Genomic DNA, 23,472 nt, shown 5'->3' with positions numbered 1-23,472 from the left:
AATTACTTTATCCACTTAAGGACCGCCGCACGATGATATACGTAGACAGAATGGCACAGGTGGGCACATGGACGAATATATACGTCCCCTTTAAGAGGCCAGCCATGCCGGCACGCTCACGACCTGGCTCGAAGCTCCGTGACCGGACCCGCGGACCCAATCGCCGCCGGTGTCCTGCGATGGGGTCACAGGAGCTGAAGAACAGGGAGAGGTGGGTGTAAATAAACCTTCCCCATTCTTCTCTGTGGCAATGTCACTGATCGTCTGTTCCCTGATATAGGGAACGATGATCAGTAACGTCACACGTCCAGCCCCGCCCCCCTACAGTAAGAAACACACATTAGGTCACACTTAACCCCTACATCGCCCCCTAGTGGTTAACCCCTTCACTGCCATTGTCCTTTTCACAGTAATCAGTGCATTGGTATAGCACTTTTCGCTGTGAAAATGACAATGGACTCAAAAATGTGTCAAAAGTGTTCGATGTGTCCGCCATAATGTCGCAGTCACGGAAAAAAACGCTGATCGATGCCATTAGTAGTAAAAAAAAAAATAATAAAAATGCCATAAAACTATCCCCTATTTTGTAAACGCTATAAATTTTGCGCAAACCAATCGATAAACGCTTATTGCGTTTTTTTTTTTTTTTTACCAAACATAGGTGGAAGAATACGTATCGGCCTAAACTGAGGAAACTTTTTTTTTTTTTTTTGGGGACATTTATTATAGCAAAAAGTAAAAAATATTGAATATAGCGCAAAAAATAAAAACCACAGAGGTGTTTAAATACCACCAAAAGAAAGCTCTATTTGTGTGAAAAAAGCACGCCAATTTTGTTTGGGAGCCACATCACACAATTGTCAGTTAAAGCGACGGAGTGCTGAATCGCAAAAAGAGGCAAGGTCCTTAACCTGCATAATGGTCCAGGTCTTAACCGGTTAAAAGAGAAGTATGGGGATTTATAATTTTTTTTTTAAATCATGCTTACCTAGGTCCAAAGCTGCATCTATCTCCCGCCGGGTCTAAAAAAAAACTAAAAAAGAAAACTTTGCAGCCACTACCTTTTTAAAGATTGGTAAGCTGCAACATATGTTTTTGGTTTTGAGTTTAATAACACTCTAGCTTACCTGTTCTGAAGTACGTCCGATGTCATGCAGGCCGCTGAATCCAGAAGAAGAAATCTTCTGTGCGTTGATGACAGGACCTCATCCTGGCACTGAAATTTGGCACTGAGGGAGTTAATGGTTTTGGCTCACTGGGGAGAACCCAGTAGAAAAAGCTCCCGATGGGACTTGCCTCCTCTTCCCCTCTCTTCCATTGAGAATAGCCAGTGCATAGTGTACCTGATCTGAAAATCAATGTAGCTCAATCTGTAAATAGGTAAGGGAACCTTATCGTTCGTTTGACTTTCCTCCCTTCACAGATCCTGCTTCATGCAGTGTAAACCATGCACAGGCTATTCTCAATGGATGAGGGGGGGGGGGGGGCGGTGGGTCCCCGTTGGGAGCTTCTTCTATTGAATTCAGACCAGACACCCCCAGGATCAGAGAGGTTCAGCACCAAGGAAAAGGAGAATTTCTCTGGGATCCTGCAGCCTGCACTACGTGGGACATACCTCATTACAGGTGAGTCACTGAAGCTATAGGGAATTTTATTTTTTTACCTAAACCTCCGCTTTAAATCTCCTGCTTGATATTTTTCTGTTATTAGTTTGGGATGGTGGTGTAGGGCTGATTATTTCCTGAGCCGTAATCACTTCTTACAAGTGTTTTTGTTCTTTTGGTGTTATTGTAAGAGTGGCAGATTCTTCTCTCACAACCCCTCCTGCTTCCATCCGATTAAATCATTAGCTTCCTCTCTGTATAAACACACAGGGGGAGGGAGGAGTATTACCTGTCTTTGTTGGCTCTCAGTGACTGGACGGGAGTGCTCAGACCTGTCTGGGTGGTTATAAAAGCCACCTTTGTTTATGCACGGAGTTGTGCAACTGTATCAAACCTTGCAGGCTGGGCAACTCTGCTTTATTCACTAATAACTAAGAAAACCATTAGGCTGGCATTGCACATACTGCAAACCACCTTATAGAGGATTTGTCAGAGCTGGGTGGGTAGTATGTTAAGAAAAAAAAAACACAAAAAAAATGATTGGAAGAGTTTACAAAGGGCCTATTGTGTTCTTTACTTCAGACCTGAAAATGGGCAGCCTGGCACATTAACAAGTACATTTTACATCTCTAGCTCTGGTTACTTGTAACAGGAGTCGGCAGCACAGCTCAAATCACAGACCCAGTGGTATACTCTAGGTTTGTCACGTGCCAGCCTGACCTAAATTGTACCCTTGATCCTGCCAATCCCAAGTGTTGGAGGCTGAGGTGTTGTCCACACCCCCTCTCTTAGGATTGTATATATAAATGTCTCCAGGCCTCTCTGTGAAAGATTCCAGGGATAGCAGGTGCCCTGCGAGGAGATTGACGGTCTATATCCACGCCATATTTAAACGCCTCTCAACACAGAGAGCCGTCTCCAGGAGAGATTGTTTGCAGCTTCTTTTTGTAACTGAGGCAACCGTGAGAAATCCGGCTCATGATCTTTCTACCTACTTACTCCACCGATATTATACTGCAAACGTTTACTGCTCTAGCTGGAAACACAGTGACAGAGTAGCAATTGATGTAATAATCCCAGTGATGCATCCGACACAAAAAAAAATAGCTGTTGCTTTACATTCCTTTTATCTGTACTCATCTGTCACTATAACTCTGCTTGTTTCTCTCTGACTCTTCTTTTTTCTCTCTATATACAGATCTACCAGGTTCAGAAGGTAATGTCTGTGTGTGTGAGATTCCCATGCATCTGTTTATTTCCTTCACTCTTTTGTTCTGTATTTGTTGTGTGACTTATTTTTGTATGGACATTGCTTAACAGTTTCTAGAATTTGTTGTGCTTGTAAACGATGAATGTAACCTGAAATTCAAGGTGCATCTCCTAGCATGTTCTAAAACAGTCATTCAAATGTCATGTGCCTCACCCAGGATTTTACTGCATGTTTTGAGGTCATCAACATAAGCATACACATTATATGTAGGTATTATGTTTTATTTGGAGATGACCTTGCCTATTTGGGCTTAAGGTTTATGTGTAGGCAATATATTTTACTGTCATGTGTCAATTCTAGTTCAAGCATATGCCAAAAAAATATAGATATGTATTGTGCTTTTTTGTTTGTTCTTTTAGCCCGTATTGACATCCTGACCTGACAGCTAGTGCATGGAGTGCTGTATACTACTCAATTGTTTGCTGTGCGTGATGTGCTTTTTTAATGTTTACCAGTCTTGCTGACCTGCCACTTCTCTTCTTCCTTCAGAAATATTATGGTTTGGATGCCAAGTGGGGTGACATTGAGCAGTGGATGGTAGGCTTTTACAAACAATCCCTGTGTGTTATGTTTAATAAACCTTGTGAGCTGTGTAGTGTTAGAAGTAGTCGGTGCCAAATCACTGTATAAAGAATATACTGTATTTATCGGCGTATAACACGCACCCTAACTTTAACAGGGAAGTTTCAGGAAAAAAACTTTCCACAGCCCCCTGCGTATAACACGCAGGCACAGTTTACCCTCTATTTTCAGGGTAAAAAAGTGAGTGTTATACGCCAATAAATACAGTATGTCTATGAGCTGCATGCTCAAAAAGTGTAGCTATCCCTAGGCAACTGTGAAAGCTGGTTCTATGCTCGCCATGAATGAGCAATAATGTACGACCCTTAAAATCCAAAATACAGTATTCTGCTGGAATTCTAAGCCCCCTTTCAAATCGGTGGACAGATCGGGACTGCCTGTCTGTTTTTCAGGCGGACCCGATGGGACCACTCATTGTTCTCTATGGGGTGGTAGATGTCAGCAGACATGTCTGCTGTTACTTGTCGGCATCCTATTCGGTCTGCTAAAAACAGACGGATGGGGATACTTTTGCCATCCATTGATCAAATTGTGTCGCAATTGGATAGAAACAGACACTCTGCATAAAGGACATGGATCTGTCACCCGCCTGCTCAGCAGTGATCAGCGAAGAGATCCCCCACTCAGCAGGCGTTCCCACTTGGACGGATTCCGCCCCGTGTGAAAGGGGCCTAAAAGCTGTCCGGATATAGAATAAGTTCTGTATCTAGCTATTCTTGTTAGAGATAGAAAAACAAAGTGGTCTGCCTTGTTTATCACATTTGTATCCATATTTATTTCTTGGCTTACTGCTAAAGTATAAAAGGAGTTCTCAGTAAAACCTGTACTGAAAGATCTCCTGAGTTGTAATTTCTGTCCCCCATCTGAACACATAAGTTGCCTGGATAATTCTGGCTGTAATGATTGAAAGCAACACTTTTGCTCCTGTGTAAAATAAATAACCTTAATCTTTCCAGTGGCCTGTGTCTTCTACCTTCGCTTCCCCTTGAGGACACATCAGTGGGTCTAGGGCAGGAGTCTCCAGACTTTCTAAACAAAGGCCAGTTTACTGTCCCTCAGACTTTATGGGGGATGGGGGGCGTTGGTGTCAGAGGGAGGAATAATGCTCAAGCAGTGTCAGGAATAGTACCCCATTGTTGGTGTCAGTGGGAGGAATAGTGTCCCATCGTTGGCGTCAGTAGGAAGAATAATGCCCCATCATTGGTATCAATTGTGGAAATGATGTCCCGTTGTTGGTGTCAGTGGTTTCAATAGTGTTTTGTATCCATGCGAGAAACACTGCCTCAAGGGCTGAATTAAAGCGAGCAAAGGGCTGCATCTGGCCCCCCGGGCCGCAGTTTAGAGACCACTGGTCTAGGGGTTGAACAATGTAACCGCAGTGTGCGGTGCGGGTCGCAGGTATCCAACACTACTAAAAGTGTTGAATACTGAAGAGTCTAATGGAGACTGGAGCACTGAATGAGAGCAAAGGTAGAGACAGGAGCCATCAGAGGGGTGAGTATAATGGGTCTCCCACAGGGACCTGCCTGCATTTATGTTTTTAGGGTGGTGATGAGGCTCTAAAACACTTAGGTGGAGCAAGCGTGCAGATCACTTGTTCCAGGTCAATGATTGACTGTTATTATAGATTTGGTGGGTGTTGGTTTAAACTTTGCTGTGATAAGGTCATCCAGTGCCCAGGTCAAAGATGCTAGCCGTGAACCTGGTAGGATCAGTGGGTGGGGGTAATATGCCAAAACGTATGTGGCACACAGTGCATTGAAGAGTTTAATAACCTATTATCCCCTTAGTAAAATATGGGGCTAACAGTGGCAAAGGAAGAAATGCCCTGGCATCGGTGTTAAAAATGCCCTTGGTTCTGTCACTGGAAGGAAAAACATGTCCCTGAATCAGTGTTTAAAAGAAAAAATGCCTCTTTGTCTCTGGGTGAAAAGTATGCAGCTGCATTGGTAGTGTTAATCTGGAAAGGACTGCTTTGGCCTTGATTTCAGTGAGATATGGAAGGGGGGGGGCGGCTCTGTGGGGTGCATTTAAATAAGAGGCCCTGTGTGGCTCAAGGGGAAAGAGGGTAGCTGAAGGGTTCTGAGGTTGGCAGCAGGGTTATGGGGCACTTTTCACGATTATCTGTGAGTTTCTAACATTCTTTCATTTTGGACCTGTGTTATTGTGTTCCATCATTACACTACTAGCTTACCATGCTCCCTTTGCCATGTTTTACTTTTCCCCTGATCTCCCATCCCTCCTCGTCTCTTGTCTGTTTTTATCCTTCTTTGCTGTGAACTGCTTCATGTATTTTTCTTCTCCCTGCAATGCTTTTCCAGGAAGACAGTGAGCGATACTCACACAGACCACGGAGGAATCTCCAGGTCAGTCTTTACCCATCTAACATTATGTAAACCATTCAAGCCTACCTGCAAACCTACTGATTTTTATGATCACTTAAAAGTGCATCAATGCTGAGCTGCATGATCATTCAGTACATTTCTCCTTTTACTCATTTATCTCACTATTGCCCTACTACAATAACAACAGATGATGGAAATAACTTGATTAATACTATACCAAATGTATGCTAATAGATGTGTAGTTTCTTCTATGGTCCTACCCCTTTTCATCTTTTACAGATTAATGTGGATCTCCAGGCCCACAGACCTTTAAAAGGATTTGTAATCTAGAAATCCCTTTTTACAATTTAGGCCTTGTTCACACAGGCCTATCTAGCTTACACTTGTGCGAAGTTTCATTCATGTCTATTGGAACATGACGGCTGCTTGGACACAGCCATTGGTCCCAGATTGTCAGCCATGCAGGGGTGTGTCCCCGAACGCAGAGGCCTCCTTTACATGGGCGTTTCTATGCATACACCCGCACAAAGGGCCATCTTGGCCTGCATTGGATGCACAGAAGTTCCATGTAGCCACATGCAGGCAGTCTGTTGGGATGTAGCTATTGCAATGACTTTTCTTTCATTTATTACACTGTTAATATAACATGATCTCTGAATGGGGGCGAGAATCCTGTGACTAATCGGACTTTTCCCAAGTTATGTTTCAGGCAGTGTAATATGTGAAAGAACCCTTCTCGATGGGGGATGAGGAAGAAGGGGGCATGTCCTCATTGTACCATCTGTACTAGTTTTCTGCCTTATTGGAAGATAAATCTGCTTTAATTCATTCTTGAAGATCACAACCAAAACTCTGAAGTGGTTTAAGTTGGTTTCTGTGGCAGACCATTCATATGTCATGCGGGTTGACTGGAAATAAGACTTGTTTTCCCCCATCCATTTACTTGATGTGGATAGGGAGATCCTTCCTGCTAAATTATTGTTGTCTGACAGTGGGAATACTTCCCTGCCACCAGAATACAGAATATACTGATCAGTGTTGCAGGATATAGCCAGCAGCGCTGACAGGCTGGTTGTACAGAAGTAGATTAGTAGAGCTACAACTAGCCTGCCTATACATTAATTGAAATGTGTCCAGTCCCTGCTGAACCACCTGAATTTTGTTCCATGGCTTTACAGTCAATGAAAAAAATACCCTGGCTTTAGGCTATATTTACATGAGCGAATGGCGCCGGTGAAAATAACCGCAGCGGGAATCCATTGCTGTCTGCTCAGCCTACCTTGTGTGTGCCCAGCAGCAATCTCTGCAGATAATCGCTGGCTGGACAACAACGGATAGCTGCGGCCCACGACCAGTGTACAGGGATTGGTGGCAGCAGTTACAGGTGACAGAAACAGTTGAGCAAATCAGCAGATCCCTGATGCTGTCATTTGTACTGGCGCTAGTTGACTGCCTGTGCTGTGAACTGTGGAAAAAAAATTCTCAATGCAGATACAGAAATAAATGAGGGCATGTTTTAAAGTGCCTTTACGTTTAAACAAGTCTTTGTATGCATAAGTATTCCAATAGGAGTCTTTAAAGGAGACATGTGGCCAAAGGTTTTTTCTTGTCCTACTTCTGCGGACCGTTCTACACTCCTGTAACCTATTTTCAACCGACAGCGGGTTAAGCTCAGCTGGTCCGCATTCTGGAATAATCTTTACTTTACAGTCAGTATTCACTCAGATACCTGGACCTGCATCTGGCTCAGCCTCTCAGCGATCCACTGAGAGCCTGTGCCAGCTGCTCCCACCCCCTTCACAGCCCAGCGCACCAGTGAACGCTGGAGTGGCAGAGCAGAAAGTGATGAATGACAGTCACCGGCTCAGAGCAGAGGAGAAAATAAAGCGATCGACGGTGTTTGATCGCACAGTTCTCAGTGCAGAGCCCTCGGGGGACAGATGCAAGATCGGACTGATGTGGCATCCACCTGGGTGAATATAAATGTTTCTTTTTTGTAAACCTGAACTTTTTTTTTTTTTTTTTTTTTTTTTTTAAACAATTTACCTGGAGTTCCACTTACTGCCCATAGCATATAATAAAATCTAGGAATAAATGATCCCTTAACATTGGTGTCGAGAGCACCTGTCCATGTGCATGTAAGGCACGTTGGAAAATTTGATAGAGAAATAAAGCAGATATAAGTAGATGCTGGTGCACTCAGTGCATGGCACCGATCATAAGCCCAGACATAAACAGCAACTTCCTGCAGATGATAGAAATGGTAATTTTTTAATTTGCCATAGACAGTATTTATCACAGTTTATAGACGAGAGGTGGTGCAAACGAATTGTTTTGTACTACCAGCAATGTTTAAATATTGGGGATTAGCACTGGCTATTCTATTTATTCTGCTTTCTTTATAGCAGTCTTAAAGCAACTGAATGTTTAACCTAACATATTTTTTTTAGGAAAGGCATGTGTGGTAATGGCTGCAATCTATAATGTTTTATGTGAAATTCCAGTCTTTTTATGACTTGGCTGAATACACTGTATGCACTTTAGTTTGTAAAATTGCAAGTTCTGCCCCTGAAAATACGTATGGAAAAGTTATTCTGATAGATTGTTAATAAACTGAGCTGCAAGAAAATCTGTGGAGACTGATGTGTAGCTGTCATTGATAAGTTTCTTGAGAAAAGGCTAGTTGCTATTCTGTCCTTGTTTTCCATACTGAGTCATTAACTCGAATTAGGCATGTGGCCAGTTGATTGCTGATCCAAACACTTGTTTTGGTTCAGAGACTTAAAATATTAAAGCTATTGGAACGGAATGATAGCCAGGCAACTGGAATGTTCAGGGGAAAAAAAAAAAAAAGCAACGGCACCCTCTGTTTTTCTTCAGCTGAGTTTCCTTTAATCAAAGTATTGCTTTTGTGTAAACTAGGAGCGTCCCTCCAGAGTCGTTGGTGATTTATTGAGCCTTTTTATTCATGATTATTTAACTTTTTGGCCTTTTCCACCTTCAGGCTTCAGATGATGATGATCTCATGTCTGTGACTAGCAGAAGCAGTCTTAGGGTTAGTACCCTGTGCTTTTATATGTGCATAATGAGTGTTGTGCATTATTAATTGAGATGTAATGCATGTGATACTATTGTGATCTAAGTGGTATTGTGTTGTACCAGTTACTCCAGCATAAGGTACTTGTCTGTTACTCATAAAAACTAGCATGTAATGAGTACTCCATGTGGCTGTAAGCAACAACGACACACCCTGTGTACTTAAGTGTTCACTTCCTTTTTCATTAGCAAAATTAACAGCCATATTCCATAAACTCACAAGGTAGTCATACTGCATGCCATTGTTTTACTTTTCAGAATGTTTAGCTCTTGAAATTCTATTTGACATATATATATATTTTTTGTATATATGTGTGTGTGTGTATATGTATATATATATGTATATATATATATATATATATATATATATATATATATATATATATATATATATATATATATATATATATATATATATATATATATATATATATATATATATATAATTATAAATTATGCGCATGTATGTATAGGAAGGAGTTCGAATCGCTATGCTTTTTCCTTCATTCAGCCAGTTTCCACTGCTAAGGTGACCACACAGTCAGATTTTGTTATTGGATGTAAATTGAATGGTTTATTAGGTATTTAGGTAAGCCCTGACAAATCATGGTCACATCACAGGTCCCAGGAGGCTTTGTGTCCATTCATAAAATGTAGTACAACCTGTGCATGTATAGGGGGAAGCTGGCTGGAAAGTGGCATGGAGTCACAGCTGGCTTCCCACAGTAGATATGTTGGCGCTGGTGATCCAAAGACTGGCAATCAGCACTGGATCCCTGGACAGGTAAGTGTCCTTTCTACATCAGCTGACCGAATAAAATTATTATTTATTTAAAAAAAAAAAATTAAGACTTCAGAACCTTTTTAAACCACTTTGGGCCCTACAGACAAATGTGGATATAGGTTCAGCTATAGATGCAAATTCAACCCTTTTCCCCCCCCCGAACAAAAAGAACAATTTTTTTTTATTCACGATGATAAATGGGGCTCGTTATATTTGCTTGGTTTCTTGTCTTGCTATATACAGTCGTGTATTCTGTATGACTGGTTGCAACATGATTTTTCTTTACTTTAGTCCTTCTTTTTCTTTTCTGACAGACCAATGGTTACGAGGATGAATTACTTGGACCATCACAGTATAGGAAGTCCAGCAGGGTCAGTTAACAGTCCAAGCTTAGCATGTGGCCCTGTATACACTTGGGTTGAACATATACTTTATATGGACACTAAAACCGTTGTAAAGACTTTTTATTTTTCGATGTTGGATGCTGATTTTAGGGCATCTGTTGGTTGACAGGTTTTACAATGGCCTGCTATATTTACAAGGCATAACCAATGCTCGGTGTCTTATTTTTAACTTTTTCTTTACCCATAGAGCTCCACAGGCAGTGGAGAGACCATTCAGTCCTCCCGGGGGGCACCTAAAGACGAGGCAATGGTTGGTTGTATACCTTCAGCTTTTGCCTAGTTTGTGTGGAGCTGGTGCATGGGACCCATCTAAAACAAGCCATTAATGTGTGCTTTATTACAGCTGAATGTCAGAGCTGTTTTTATTTAACCAAATAATTATACATTTAATGATGCAAACTAGACATTGTTGTCTGCTATCGTGTTTGGAGCTTGAAGATACTGACTCAGTTGTATGCTGTGAGTAATAAAGGTAAAGGTGCCGATTGGCCACATTTTACTAATTTTCAGCAGCTCCCAATTTTTTTTAAATGAAACTAGTTTTTACAATCTGAATATTCTGCAGCAATTGGCTGTCTATCTAGGTGAGTATAAAACTGGTATAAAAACTGGCCATGGGTATATGGTGATGGTTTAGATTTTACAGGCACAATTTGGTTCCCTGGAGACATGTCTACTAGCTGTCACATAAACCTATATGCTTAGTTCGTCCCATTTCTATAGGTTTATGCGAATGGAGCTGACTTTTATTTTGGGGGAGTGAAATAACAGGTGATCAAGGTATCAAACCTCTCCCCACTGATTCAAATTTGTCTCCATGGATGGTGTCATCTATCTACTGCCACAGAGAGTAGATGATCTTCTGAAAAACAGATGGATGTACTGACCACTGTATAAATGATGGCCTGTGTGCCATAAAATTGTATTCCATTATTAAACTTGTATAATAAAAAAACTGATTTGTTGGGCAAAGATTATCTTCTCTCTATGGGTAGCTTTATGGTGCCGGGGTACCTGCACATTGGTCCATCTGAGACTTCTTTGCTGGAGGCAGAACGGTACAGATGTGGTCTGGTTGGATGGCAATGATGATATTAGAAAGAGAAAGAAAGGGGGGCGCACCAACCTAGTGCATTACCACATATAAAAGTTTTATTAAAAATAGAATAAAAGCAATGGTCCTACTCACAAAACGAGCTTGGGTAAGCGCTTTTCTGACAATCAAGCTGGATCTCTTGGCACCTGCAGGCAGGACTTGATGACAAGAGGATCAGACGGTACCTTGAACGGCTGATGCGTTTCTGGGGCGCACCCCTTTATTCAGAGCCATGGCTCTGAAGAAAGGGGTGCGCCCCAGAAACGCGGCAGCCATTCAGCTGTTTGAGGTGCCGTCCGATCCTCTTGTCATCAAGTCCTGCTTGCAGGTGCCAAGAGATCCAGCTTGATTGTCAGAAAAGCGCTTACCCAAGCTCGTTTTGTGAGTAGGACCATTGCTTTTATTCTATTTTTAATAAAACTTTTATATGTGGTAATGCACTAGGTCGGTGCGCCCTCCTTTCTTTCTCTTTTATTTTAGCCATATGAACACCCATTGTTTTTTGAGGAGGGCTGCAAGACTATAGACCTTGCCTTAAACTAAAGAATGGACTACACTACCCGTGTTTAGCGAAACACCAGAGCGCAGGAGAATTTTGTTCAACTGATGATATTATGCAGGGAACAATAAAATGGTTGTTTTGAAAGCTGTGTACGCATAGTCGCAATCCTCGAATAGTCGATTTTTCATTCCATCTAAATGCAGATTTGGTGGCAAGTTGTCCCATATACGCTCAACAGTGGAGAAGGGGAAAAAATTATCCTGAACTGTATTCTTTATTCTTTATTAATTTGCTTGTGAATGTGCTTCTTGTAGGCAGAGTACCTGTCAATCTGACCACCACATCTCCTTGTGTGCCTACAATAATACAATACAAGCACCTCTTATTTATAGTATATTGTTAACACACAAAATTGGTGCAGCATTAAACGTACTGTATTGTCATTCCTATGAAGTAAAGAACAGCTTGGAGCGTACCACACTACTTTTTAGTGCAAGTTTCTTTTAATTCAGATATCTGTCAAAACCATAGTAGAATTGTTTATTTTATTCATCAGTATTATAAAAAGGAGGTAGATGCCAGTTTTCTTGCCATAGTTTTGAGCAAGTACCGTATAATTTGGTACAAGTGACCAACACAAAGCAGAAATAACCAAAGATTTACAGCGCATTAAAATGACAATAAACAAAGTATCATTTTACATAGACTTTATAGTGCTGGTTCACACTGTTGCAATTTCTGATGCGACTTGAGTCACAGAATTGCTTGACAAGGGAAACCACATTTTCAGTAGTGCCCATTCACATCAATGCGACTCTGTGCTGTGCGGTTTTGTAAAAGGTTCCTGTGCTACTTTGGTGCGATTTCAGTTAAATTTGGCTCCATAGAATATGCTAGCCACATCCAAAGTCGCACTGCATAATTGCACTGAAAAGTGCATCAAAAGCACATTGCAGTAGTGTGAACCGAGCCATAGAAGACGGACAAGTATGTCTTGATGAAGATTAGAACAAAGATTTTTTTACTTCTCTGTTCGTTCTCTACAGCATTTCTGCATACAGTCTAAAGTGTAGATCTGAATGATTGTGATATATAGTAAATACAAATGTATCTATCTATTCTACTGGTGCTTTCTACAATGTCGAAGGGTTAAATGAATCGGAGTCTACGTGCGTATAGCGTGAGCATCACTTTTTGAGTAAATGTGTTAATCGGTGCACAGTTCAATAAATATTTAATTCTGAAGGATCATTTGTAGGATTATTAAAATATATTTAATGAGTCAGCAGATGTCGTATAACGTTACACCTCAGTTCCTGCATGGAAATGTTATAATGGGAGTGCATGTTATGGCTTCACTTGCTAACAGGCATCATCAAGTAATGTTAGATTTATATACATGCTAAGCTGTGAAGTGAGTGAGGGTATGTTTTTACAATTGAAAGGTTAAAGTTGATGTGCATGAACGGCTTCCATCTTTCATGGCTTTTCCTGTCTCCTCCATACGCAGAGCGCTTATTACTCTGACCTCAGCCTGGCCAGTGCTCCGCTCTCCAAGCAGCAGCAATCCGTGCACAATGGAAGTCGGGTCGGTTACTCCATGTTTTTCCTCTCTTGCTCTCTCACACATGCGTGCATCGTTTGTTCTTTTTTGCCTGTAGCTCACTTCTTCTCTGTCTTGCTTGCTCTCTCCTGTTCCCTATCATTCTTTTTTCCGTTTTTATTTCAAATGGAGATAAATAAAATTCCGAATATTAACATTGACATGCAGTGAATGACTGTTTACTAGTACTTTAGTGTGGGTTGTAATTATAAAGTCTCACAATTTTGACACGTCTTAAACCTGAACTCCAGGCAAATTAAAAGCACCCTTTAGTCCAGAGTTGGTGATCTCTAGATGGGGACTATTGTGGTCACTTGTGGAATACAGTTGGGAGCATCGTGACCTCAGTGAAATTGCATTTTATTTATTTTTTTCATGTACTACAAGATCATTAATGTCTGTTAACATTACTGGTCATCCTATTATCATCTGCAGCACAGATCATCCTAGGAACTGATCCTGGGTCTGTTACTGAGTTCTGCCAGTTTAGCTTGTTTCAGGAAATGGTAGCTATAAAGGGGAGCTGTTGATGCAGCTTGTATGAGGAGACACACACAGGGAAGACTTGCCTAATACAGGTGAAACTCGAAAAATGTAAATATTGTGCAAAAGTTCATTTATTTCACTAATGCAACTTAAAAGGTGAAACTAATATATGAGATGGACTGATTACATGCAAAGCAAGATAGTTCAAGCCGTGATTTGTCATAATTGTGATTATGGCTTACAGCTCATGAAAACCCCAAATCCACAATCTCAGAAAATTAGAATATTACATGCAATCAATAAATTAAGGATTGTTCCTTCTGTTATCCTGTTACCTGTTTTGATAATTGTTGGGTAAAGAAATATAAATGAAAATAAAAAAATAAAACAAGGATTGTGCATAGAACAATATCGGACCTCTGAAAAGTAGAAGCATGCATATGTACCCAGTACTTGGTTTGGGCCCTTTTTGCAGCAATTACTGCCTCAATGCGACATGGCATGGAAGCTATCAGCCTGTGGCACTGCTGAGGTGTTATGGAAGACCAGGATGCTTCAATAGCGGCCTTCAGCTCTTCTGCATTGTTCGGTCTCATGTCTCATCTTTCTCTTGGCAATGCCCCATAGATTCTCTATGGGGTTCAGGTCAGGCGAGTTTGTTGGCCAATCAAGCACAGTAATCCTACGGTCATTGAACCAGGTTTTGGTGCTTTTGGCAGTGCGGGTAGGTGCCAAGTTCTGCTGGATAATGAAGTCAGCATCCCCATAGAGCTTGTCTGCGGAAGGAAGCATGAAGTGCTCCAAAATCTCCTGGTAGACCGCTGTGCTGACCCTGGACTTAATGAAGCACAGTGGACTAACAGCAGCAGATTAAATGGCTCCCCAAATCAACACAGACTGTGGAAACTTCACACTGGACTTTGTGTGCCTCTCCATCTTTTCTCCATACTCTGGGTCCTTGGTTTCCAAATGAGATGCAAAATGTCATCTCCTCAAAAAAGAGGACTTTGGACCACTGAGCAACAGACCAGGTGTGTTTTTCTTTAGCCCAGGTACGAGGCTTCTGATGTTTGTTGTTCAGGAGTGTCTTGACAAGCAGAATACGACATTTGAAGCCCATGTCCAGGATCCGTCTGTGTGTGGTGGCTCTCGATGCACTGACTCCAGCCTCAGTCCACTCCTTGTGAAAGTCCCCAACACTTTTCAATGGCCTTTTCCTGAAAATCCTCTGCAGGCTGCGGTTATTCCTGCTGCTTGTGCACCTCTTTCTTCCACACTTTTCCCTTCCACATAACTTTCTATGAATGTGCTTTGATATATCACTTTGATACATCCAACTTCTTTGCAATTACCTTTTGAGGCTTTCCCTCCTTATGGAGGGTGTCAATGATGGTTTTCTGCACAACTGTCAGTTCAGCAGTCTTTCCCATGATTGTGATTCCTACTGAACCAGACTGAGAGACAATTTAAAGGCTCAGGAACCCTTTGCAGGTCTTATGGCTTAATTAGCTGATTAGAGTGGGACACTTTGAGCCTAGAATATTGCACCTTTTCACAATATTCAAATTTTCTGAGATTGTGGATTTGGGGTTTTCATGATCTGTAAGCCATAATCATCACAATTAGGACAAATCTCAGCTTGAACTATCTTGCTTTGCATGTAATGAATCTCGTATATTAGTTTCACCTTTTAAGTTGCATTAGTGAAATAAGTGAACTTTTGCACGATATTCAAATTTTTCGAGTATCGCCTGTATACTGATGTTCACTGAGCAGACAGGTGAAAAATTGCTTATTGGAAATTTGGTATTCCTGCTACCTCTAAGTTGCTGTAGAAGTATAATACAAAACGACAAATCTTTTGGCGGGTAGCAGGGTTCTCATTTATATATTTGTGCTGTGTACAAGTACATAGCTGTTTACATGTAGTTTTGCTTTAATCATTTAATCAGCCCCATAGTGAGCACACAATTGAGTATAATAAAGTAGGCAAGGTGCAGTAGCACAAAGCTACCAATCAGAATTCTAATTTCACCGACCTGACTCTAGAAGGTAGAGTCTGGTTGCTGTGGGTTTCTGCAGTTCACCTTTTACTTGATGTCCATGCTAATTGGGGAGCCTATAGTTTATATTTTAGCTATTATTTGAAGCTTGCCCTATCACAGTTTGCATCTGCTTAATGTATTTCTTCCTTTTCCAGCCTTCACTTCTGAACTGCAACTCTCTGCCTTCCAGATCTCAGCGGGTGGGTCATTTATTGCACTCTTTGCTCCTGTTAAATGTTTCATGAATCCTTTTCCCTGTCCCTACCTCCTTTTTTGTTTCTTTATATCTGACTGTTTGCTCTCTGTTCCTTGGTGCTAGGGGTCCCTGTATGATGAGGGTGTCAGCAATAGCAGCCGTCGTTCTTCCAGTTCTCGGCCTGTGAGCGTTTCTTGGTTTTATTTTGTACAGTGACTATCTTTATTAAATATCTACTTGTTGAATACAGATCCAGCATAAGTACTTCAGTAATGTAGTTGTAAGCTTATCAGAAATGTCATTTTGTAAGCCAGCATTCTTTTAAATTACAGGTCTTATGAAAAATGTACTGCATAAATTGTATATGCTTATTAAAAAGGGTAAATTGTCGCAGAAATTTTCAGTCTTAGGCCGGCCATACATGAAGCAAATTTTCTTTTCTGCAACCATAGACAGTGTTGACATGGGAATCCCTCCTGCCGGGTCATTGCTGTCTCCCGGTGGGGTAAGCTGTCCCTGCTGGGAGAAGACAGTGATTATTGCTAGTGGCTATAGCAGCAGCTAGCAATAATTGCAAGTAAAACTCGGCATGCTGGTTGTACCCAAGTTGATCGATTGATCAACTTGGTACATTCAGCCTGCCCATATACGGTTTGAATCTTGGCCAGTTCCTACTGAACTGACCAAGATTCAAACGGTGTATAGACCTGCCTTAGATTCAAATACGTACAATATTTTAAAGGAAATCTGTTGCTAAATCATTCATAGCTCTAGGGCTCATTCACATGGGTGTTAAGAACCTCAAGCACAGATGTGTACAATGTGTGGTGTATGCAGCATTTTTTAAATCTATGGAGCTGCGCTGTGGCAGCGTAATGTGCTGCATTCAGCAGTCTAAACAAGGGAATACAACACAGCTGTGCCTAAGGTCAAAAATCAATATAAAATATATATCAATATAAAAATTTGTACTAATCTTTACATACACAAAGCGTTAATGCCCCCAGTTGGCCATAGCCATCACTTATTCAGTGTGGGCATGTCAACATCGATAGAGTTGGCGCAGGTACTGCTGGCTACACAATCTTGGCATTGATATGTCGCCCCCGAGCAGCGGCAGCAGCCAAAAGGGTGCGTTAAACCAGTACTTATGTAATTGCTGCACAAATGTTACATGCTTATCGTGTATAGATGACTTTAAACGCAGGATCTTGCTTTAAGAGCTTTGGTTAGCAAGATCCTGCATCGTTAATATGCCATGTGAATAAGTCCTCAGATCATGTCCAATCCTGTGAGTACCGTATATTCCTAATTGCCAGTCAGTACACCTCTGCTGGTACATTGATTGATTACCACTGTCAACCAGCCAGATGCAGGTCAAATTACAGCATAGATCTACAAGGGTGGCTGCACATAGACAACCATTGTCACATGATACAGCTTGTGCTGCTTTATATATGGAGAGCTAATTCATAAAGCAAGAGACCAGCTTCAAATAAAGCTGAGAACGCCATTGCTGACATACCAAGTTGCTAGTTGCTTGGCTGTTATGTTGACCCACTTGCTGCCAAATGCCAGGTTTTTCAGATGTAAAAAAAACCCGACAAAGATAAATCATTACAGAAATGTTTTCACATTTTAATGTGATCTTTAATCTGTACAATTCAATTAAAAACAACTGAAATTGTTATGTAGTGGCAAAAATAAAATAATGTGATTGCACCCATCTTATAATTAAGGATGTGGCTGTGTTTAGAAGTAACCAATCACATTAAATGGTAGTGGTTTTAGTCAAGATGGAGAGACTTGTCAACAGTTCCAAATATCAGTCAATGTTGGCACAAAACCTTAAGGTCGCTGCTGAAGTTGAGAGGAATTTCACCTTTCGGCACGACAACAACCCAAAGCATACCTCCAAGTCCATAAAAGAATGTGTTTATCAGAAGGAAGTCAGAGTTTTGGAATGTCCCAGCCAGGCTCCAGTGTGGGGTAATCTGAAGAGGGCTGTGCATTGGAGATGCCCTCACAATTTAACAAAGTTGGAACACTTTTACAAGCAAGAGTGGGAAAGGCTTCTAAGGCAAGAGGTGCCATGCTGATAGACTCCTAGCCCACTCCTAGCCCAAAAGACTGACTGCTGTCATAAACTCAAAAGGTGCTTCAACAAAAGTATTTGTTAAACCACTTAACAACCGAAGGCCGTTATTTAACGTCCTTGACTTTGTGCTGTGATATCTGAATGATGCCTGCAGCTACAGGCATCATTCAGATATCACCGTCTTCAGCCACTGATTATGTGCACGACGAGAACGATCAAAGCGGCAGTTCCACCGCTTGATCGTTCTTATAGGCGGCGGGAGGGGATGCCCCCCCCTCCCGCCGCCATCCGGTGCTTCCCCGGGCTCTCCTGTGCCATCGGGGGCCCGGAGAACGAATTGGCCGGCGCTGCCTGGGAAGCATAGAGATGACTGGTGACCCCTGATGGTCACCAGTCATCTCTATGACCGTCGGAGGCCCGGGCGCGATGTTATGAAGCCACGCTCGGTACCCGGAAGTAAACAAAGCCGCTGTCGGCATGTGATCGGTGAATTTTTTTCCACTGATTTTTATGCTTGTAAGCCTGTAGAGCTTATTGACCCCACATCTCTCCATAAAGAGGACCTGTCACAGTGATTCCTATTACCAGGGATGTTTACATTCCTGGTAATAGGAATAAAAGTGAAAAAAAAAAAAATACATATTTTATTTTATTTTTAAAACGCCCTGTCCCCGGTAGCTCGCGCGCAGAAGCGAACAGGCATGCAAGTCCCGCCCACATATGTAAACGACGTTCAAACCCCACATGTGAGGTATCGTCGCGTGCGTTAGAGCGTGTGCAACAGTTCTAGCACTAGACCTCCTCTGTAACTCGAAAATAGTAACCTGTAAAAAAAAAAAAAAAATGTTTCCTATGGAGATTTTTAAGTACCGAAGTTTGGCGCCATTCCATGAGTGCGCAATTTTAAAGCGTGACATGTTAGATGATGTTACGCTGAGTAAATAGATACCTTTCACATTATACAAAAAACTTGGGCTAACTTTACTGTTTCGTTATTTTTTAATTCATGGCGTTTGAAAAATTATTGCGCAAATTCTGTGCGAGAAAAAAAGTTGCAATGACAGCCATTTTATTCCCTAAAAAAAAAAATATATAATGTTTGGGGTTTCTGATTAATTTTCTAGCAAAGATTTTTACATTAAGGAGAGAAGTGCCAAAATAGGCCCGGTTGTCAAGTGGTTAAGGGTGTGCATATTTGTGCAACCCCATTATTGTATGTCCTTTTTTTTTTTCCCTTTTACAGACTTCAGTTTGTTTTTAATTGAGATGCACATATTATAGGTCATATTACAGGTGGAGGAAAATCAGAAGTGATTTATCTTGGTCTGATTTTTAATTTTTTTAAATAGATCTCAAAAACTTGGCATTTTTACAGGGACCTTTAGGGCCTCTTTCACATGGCGTGGACTCCGCCAGCATGCTGGCGATCTGTCCACTGATTTCCGCTGAGCAGGCGGGTGGCTTGTCTGTATCTGTTCTGCGTATGCTGAGCGGACACAGACACAGGCCGCTGTCCTCTATGGGCAGTCGGATGTAAACGGACTACCTGTCCCTGTACACCCAATAGCCTTCCGATCTGCCAGACCGATGGGGAACCCCCATTCGTCTGTTTTTAGCACATTTGATTGGTCTGCCTGTGTGAAATGAATATTCAGTAACCCCATTTATTTAGATAAGAGGATTGGCATGAGAGACAGGCAGACATTTTCCAAAGAGATCAGTAATGGTAGACTCTGTTCTAATCTCACAAGTTTCCTTTGGAGTTGCAAGAATATAGATTGGTGGGAATCTTTTATTGTAATAATACATTTTTGTTCATCTGTTTGTGTACAATTGAATACATAAAAATAAGGTAAAATATTACATGTAGCGAAGGAGTTTCCTATAAATACATTGGATAGTAGATGTTGTGGCAGGATTTCCAAGTCCCCTTCACTTCCCTAAGCATACATTTGTTTGATGTGGCATCTTTTCCAGCAGCTCATCTAAACAAATGTTTGTTTTTGTTAATTATGAATCTGCATGGTTTGTTTCTATTAATTTATTGTACCACCTTATAGTTAGTGTTTTGTATGATGCGCTGTATATTCGTGTACTGGTAGTGTTATGATCCCTGCATACATCTTTGTAATCCATCCCCTGAGATGGCTTATCTAAGCTGTATTTCTAGTAACCTTTTGCACAGTCAGTTATTTTTAGTAGGTTGTGCTTTCATAGGAGGGGAGGTGGACAGTGGAGATTAGGCCAGATTTGCTGGTAGATGAATGTCACAGCTTCACAATATGCTGCAGGTTATTTTATTCACATCATTCTTCTGCATGTTCTGTGTGTGATGAGAAGACGAGGGTATCTTTTTTCCTGCTTTGCTTCCTTTGCACCATCCTGTGTGATTACTGTTTCTCTCCACTCACTGTTGTGTTTTTTTCTCCCCACACTGTCTCTCATGCTGTCTTCTCTGCTTTTCCATGGAAGCCCTCTGAGTACAGCTGTTACCCGGGCTCTGGATCTCGTGCCTCCTCTCGTGCCAGTTCTGCCCGTGCCAGCCCTGTGGTGAGGATTGCTTTGATTTTGTTCCCTTAGCACAGGGGACTCAAACAGGTGGCCCTCCAGCTGTTGCGAAACTACAAGTCCCATGAGGCATTGCAAGGCTGACCGTTACAAGCATGACTCCCACAGGCAGAAGCATGATGGGGCTTGTAGTTTCACAACAGCTTGAGGGCTGCCAGTTTGAGACCCCTGCCTTAGAGTTTGTGTGAAGGTGAAAAGGCCATCTTTAAGACAAGGTAGTGGACAGCAGTAAGATGAATGCCTTGCCTTTCTATGTCAAGTTTTTAAAATATCTTAAATCCCTCCTATGAAGGATTATTAACGGTGACAAGTTATAGAAATTTCTGTTCTACTGTCCTTTCTGACTCCTTGGGTTTCCGTTTAGATTAAAAATGTTTATAGATTATGATTTGTAATGGTGTACTGAATAGTGTAGCAGTACTGAAGCCCCCCATTACTTGTTTATAAACCCGGAGAAATATTTACTGTGCATCATTTAAAGTTGCATCAACAAAAGTTGGTACAAAAGGTTTTCCCTGAAATACTCTTTATTGGTAAAACAAAAAACAATAGAATAGCATTTTTACAGGGACATATTCTCTTTGAGACCTCGGGGATCTTGGATCCCTAATCTCACCCCTGCACTCCACTTCAGCTAATGGAGATTTTTTTTTTTTAGCTGATTTCCCATTCAGAGATGCTGGGAAGAGACAGTTGAGTGCTAGGAAGTAACCATGTTGCTTCCTGGTTCATTCACCAGAGGGAGCTATCGCCACAATACCATGTGAAATCTGTCATGCTGGTCTCAGTCTGACACGCTGCTCTATTCTGGTGCCCTTAGAATCACTTGCAGGAAAAAGCCGATGGTCAGTTTGTAACACACACACTCTGTCCTGGCAGCTGCAGCCACCGGGAGTGTTTTTATTTTTATCAATAACATTTTTATTTAGAGATTGTTCAATACAAAAGAAAATAATAAATGCATGCAAGACATTCCTCATAAGCAGTGAACAGTGGAGTGGTCATTAACACATTTAGCAATATCCAGAGCGCTGACCGAGCGACCATGGGTCATCTCACGAAGGAGCGACTAGACTATACTGAACAAACTTTCTATGAACCAGATACGCTCATGGAATGAAGTAAACATTTCAGTGCAGTCACCGGGAGTGTTTTAAAAGCAGTTGCTACCACCAATGCAAGCATTATGTTGGTGACAACTAATGGGTTAAAGTCGTATTAGACCCAAAACAAAGTTTTGTTCTTTACCCAGTCTTAGATGTGATGGCTGCATTAATTTTCCTAGGCTTTCTTTCTTTTATTTTCACCTGGTGATCTGGCCAGTAAGTCTGTTTTTCTACAGAACAAACTGTCCTCAAAATGTAGCAGAGAGTTGAGACAAGCCATTTACCACTGACAGGGGTGCTTACAATGATCATGAATTATTTATTAATGTAAGCCTTTATCTCAATAGAAATAAACTGTTGCTGTAACTGCATGTATAACTGCAGTGTGTAAATCTGCTAGGACATCTAACCTCGTTCTCCCCCCAGATTAACAATGCTGCTGTGCTCCTTCATCCAGAGTGGGGAGCACTGTAATGCAGGTGTCTTACTTGCTAGATCACCAGGTAAAAACGGAAGGGGAAAAAAAGTAAACAAATGCAGCCATCATATATAATGCTTTGGTAACTTGAAATGTATTACATTTTAGATTTTTAGTTTGATACCCACTTTAAATATAACCACGAACCACACAAAGTTTTAAAAATGACAGCCTTATTAATACCACTATGATGTTAGTTGACCTCCTACAGGGTTTCATTCTTATTTGAATTCTATAAAGCAGCTGGTGTTCAGCGAGACCTGTATGAACACTCTGCTGAGAAGTAACTCCAAAGGTGACAGATCTTCAGGAGGAAACAAAAAGAACAAGTTTTGTTTTTACAGTGTTGGCCTTTTTCTTGTTTTTTATTTTTAATGACGTTTATTTGTATTGTCTGCATTGTAATATGTACATTATTGTTAAAGCGGAGGTCCGCCAAATTATTATTATTTTTTTTTTAAAGTCGGCAGCTACAAATGCTGCAAAAAAAAAATGTACAATAATGACGCATACTGAAACAAAATCAAAATACTTCTCCACAAAGTCCTTTGAGCTGTAAAAGCTCTATGTGAGACGACAACCCGGGCCGCCTTGCAGGGGGAGCCGAAGCCGGACTCCAGTACATGTAAACAGAGAAGCAAAAAACAGGCGCCACTTAGATAAACTGTATCACTTTAATAATAAAAAGCATCAAAGCACTCACTTAGTGGTTACTGTATGTAGGCATAAGTGGAAGTTCCATTTTTTTTGTTGGAACTCCGCTTTAAGAGAGTATTGTAGCAGGCAATATGTTCACATTTTATTGGTGTGCTGCAAGCATCAATGTTGTTTCTTAGGTGCAATGAAAGCAGTTCCTAGTATTGGGTTGATTTTCAAGGACACAGTAGTTTAAAGGCTTAAACCTTTCAAGACAACTTTTTGAGTTATGAGTGAATGTTGGCAAATTTACCATCTGGCACCTTATTTTACCTAGAGAGCCCAGGTGTGGTATGTCACTATAATGTCTGGTTCTTCTACTTTTTGCCTGAGAGTCTGGCCCCTTTCAGACTGGGGCGGAAGCTGCTGTGGCGGTATAACGCCGCTAAAAATAGCGGCGCTATACCGCCGGAATTGCCGCGGGTATCAGCCGCTAGCGGTGCGGTATTAACCCCCGCTAGCGGCCGATAAAGAGTTAATACCGCCCGCAATGCACCTCTATAGAGGCGCATT

At 41.4% G+C, this 23,472-nt stretch overlaps 1 protein-coding gene across 1 annotated transcript in view; it reads left to right on the top strand.

Annotated features, from left to right (window-relative positions):
- The window catches only part of LRRFIP1 (LRR binding FLII interacting protein 1), a 175,163-nt gene that overhangs the window by 109,497 nt on the left and 42,194 nt on the right, over positions 1 to 23,472 (top strand). Inside the window, exons 4-13 of the mRNA XM_040358490.1 lie at positions 2,803 to 2,820; positions 3,364 to 3,411; positions 5,778 to 5,822; positions 8,806 to 8,856; positions 9,996 to 10,052; positions 10,273 to 10,335; positions 13,194 to 13,271; positions 15,973 to 16,017; positions 16,137 to 16,196; positions 20,584 to 20,661. Coding sequence (XP_040214424.1) covers positions 2,803 to 2,820; positions 3,364 to 3,411; positions 5,778 to 5,822; positions 8,806 to 8,856; positions 9,996 to 10,052; positions 10,273 to 10,335; positions 13,194 to 13,271; positions 15,973 to 16,017; positions 16,137 to 16,196; positions 20,584 to 20,661 — 543 coding nt within the window. The remainder of the gene's footprint in view (positions 1 to 2,802; positions 2,821 to 3,363; positions 3,412 to 5,777; positions 5,823 to 8,805; positions 8,857 to 9,995; positions 10,053 to 10,272; positions 10,336 to 13,193; positions 13,272 to 15,972; positions 16,018 to 16,136; positions 16,197 to 20,583; positions 20,662 to 23,472) is intronic.

This window comes from Rana temporaria, chromosome 6 (assembly GCF_905171775.1).
Source record: "Rana temporaria chromosome 6, aRanTem1.1, whole genome shotgun sequence".
Classification (NCBI taxonomy): Eukaryota; Metazoa; Chordata; class Amphibia; order Anura; family Ranidae; genus Rana; species Rana temporaria.
Note: the sequence above shows the minus strand (reverse complement) of the source record. Positions and strands in the feature narration are given on the sequence as shown.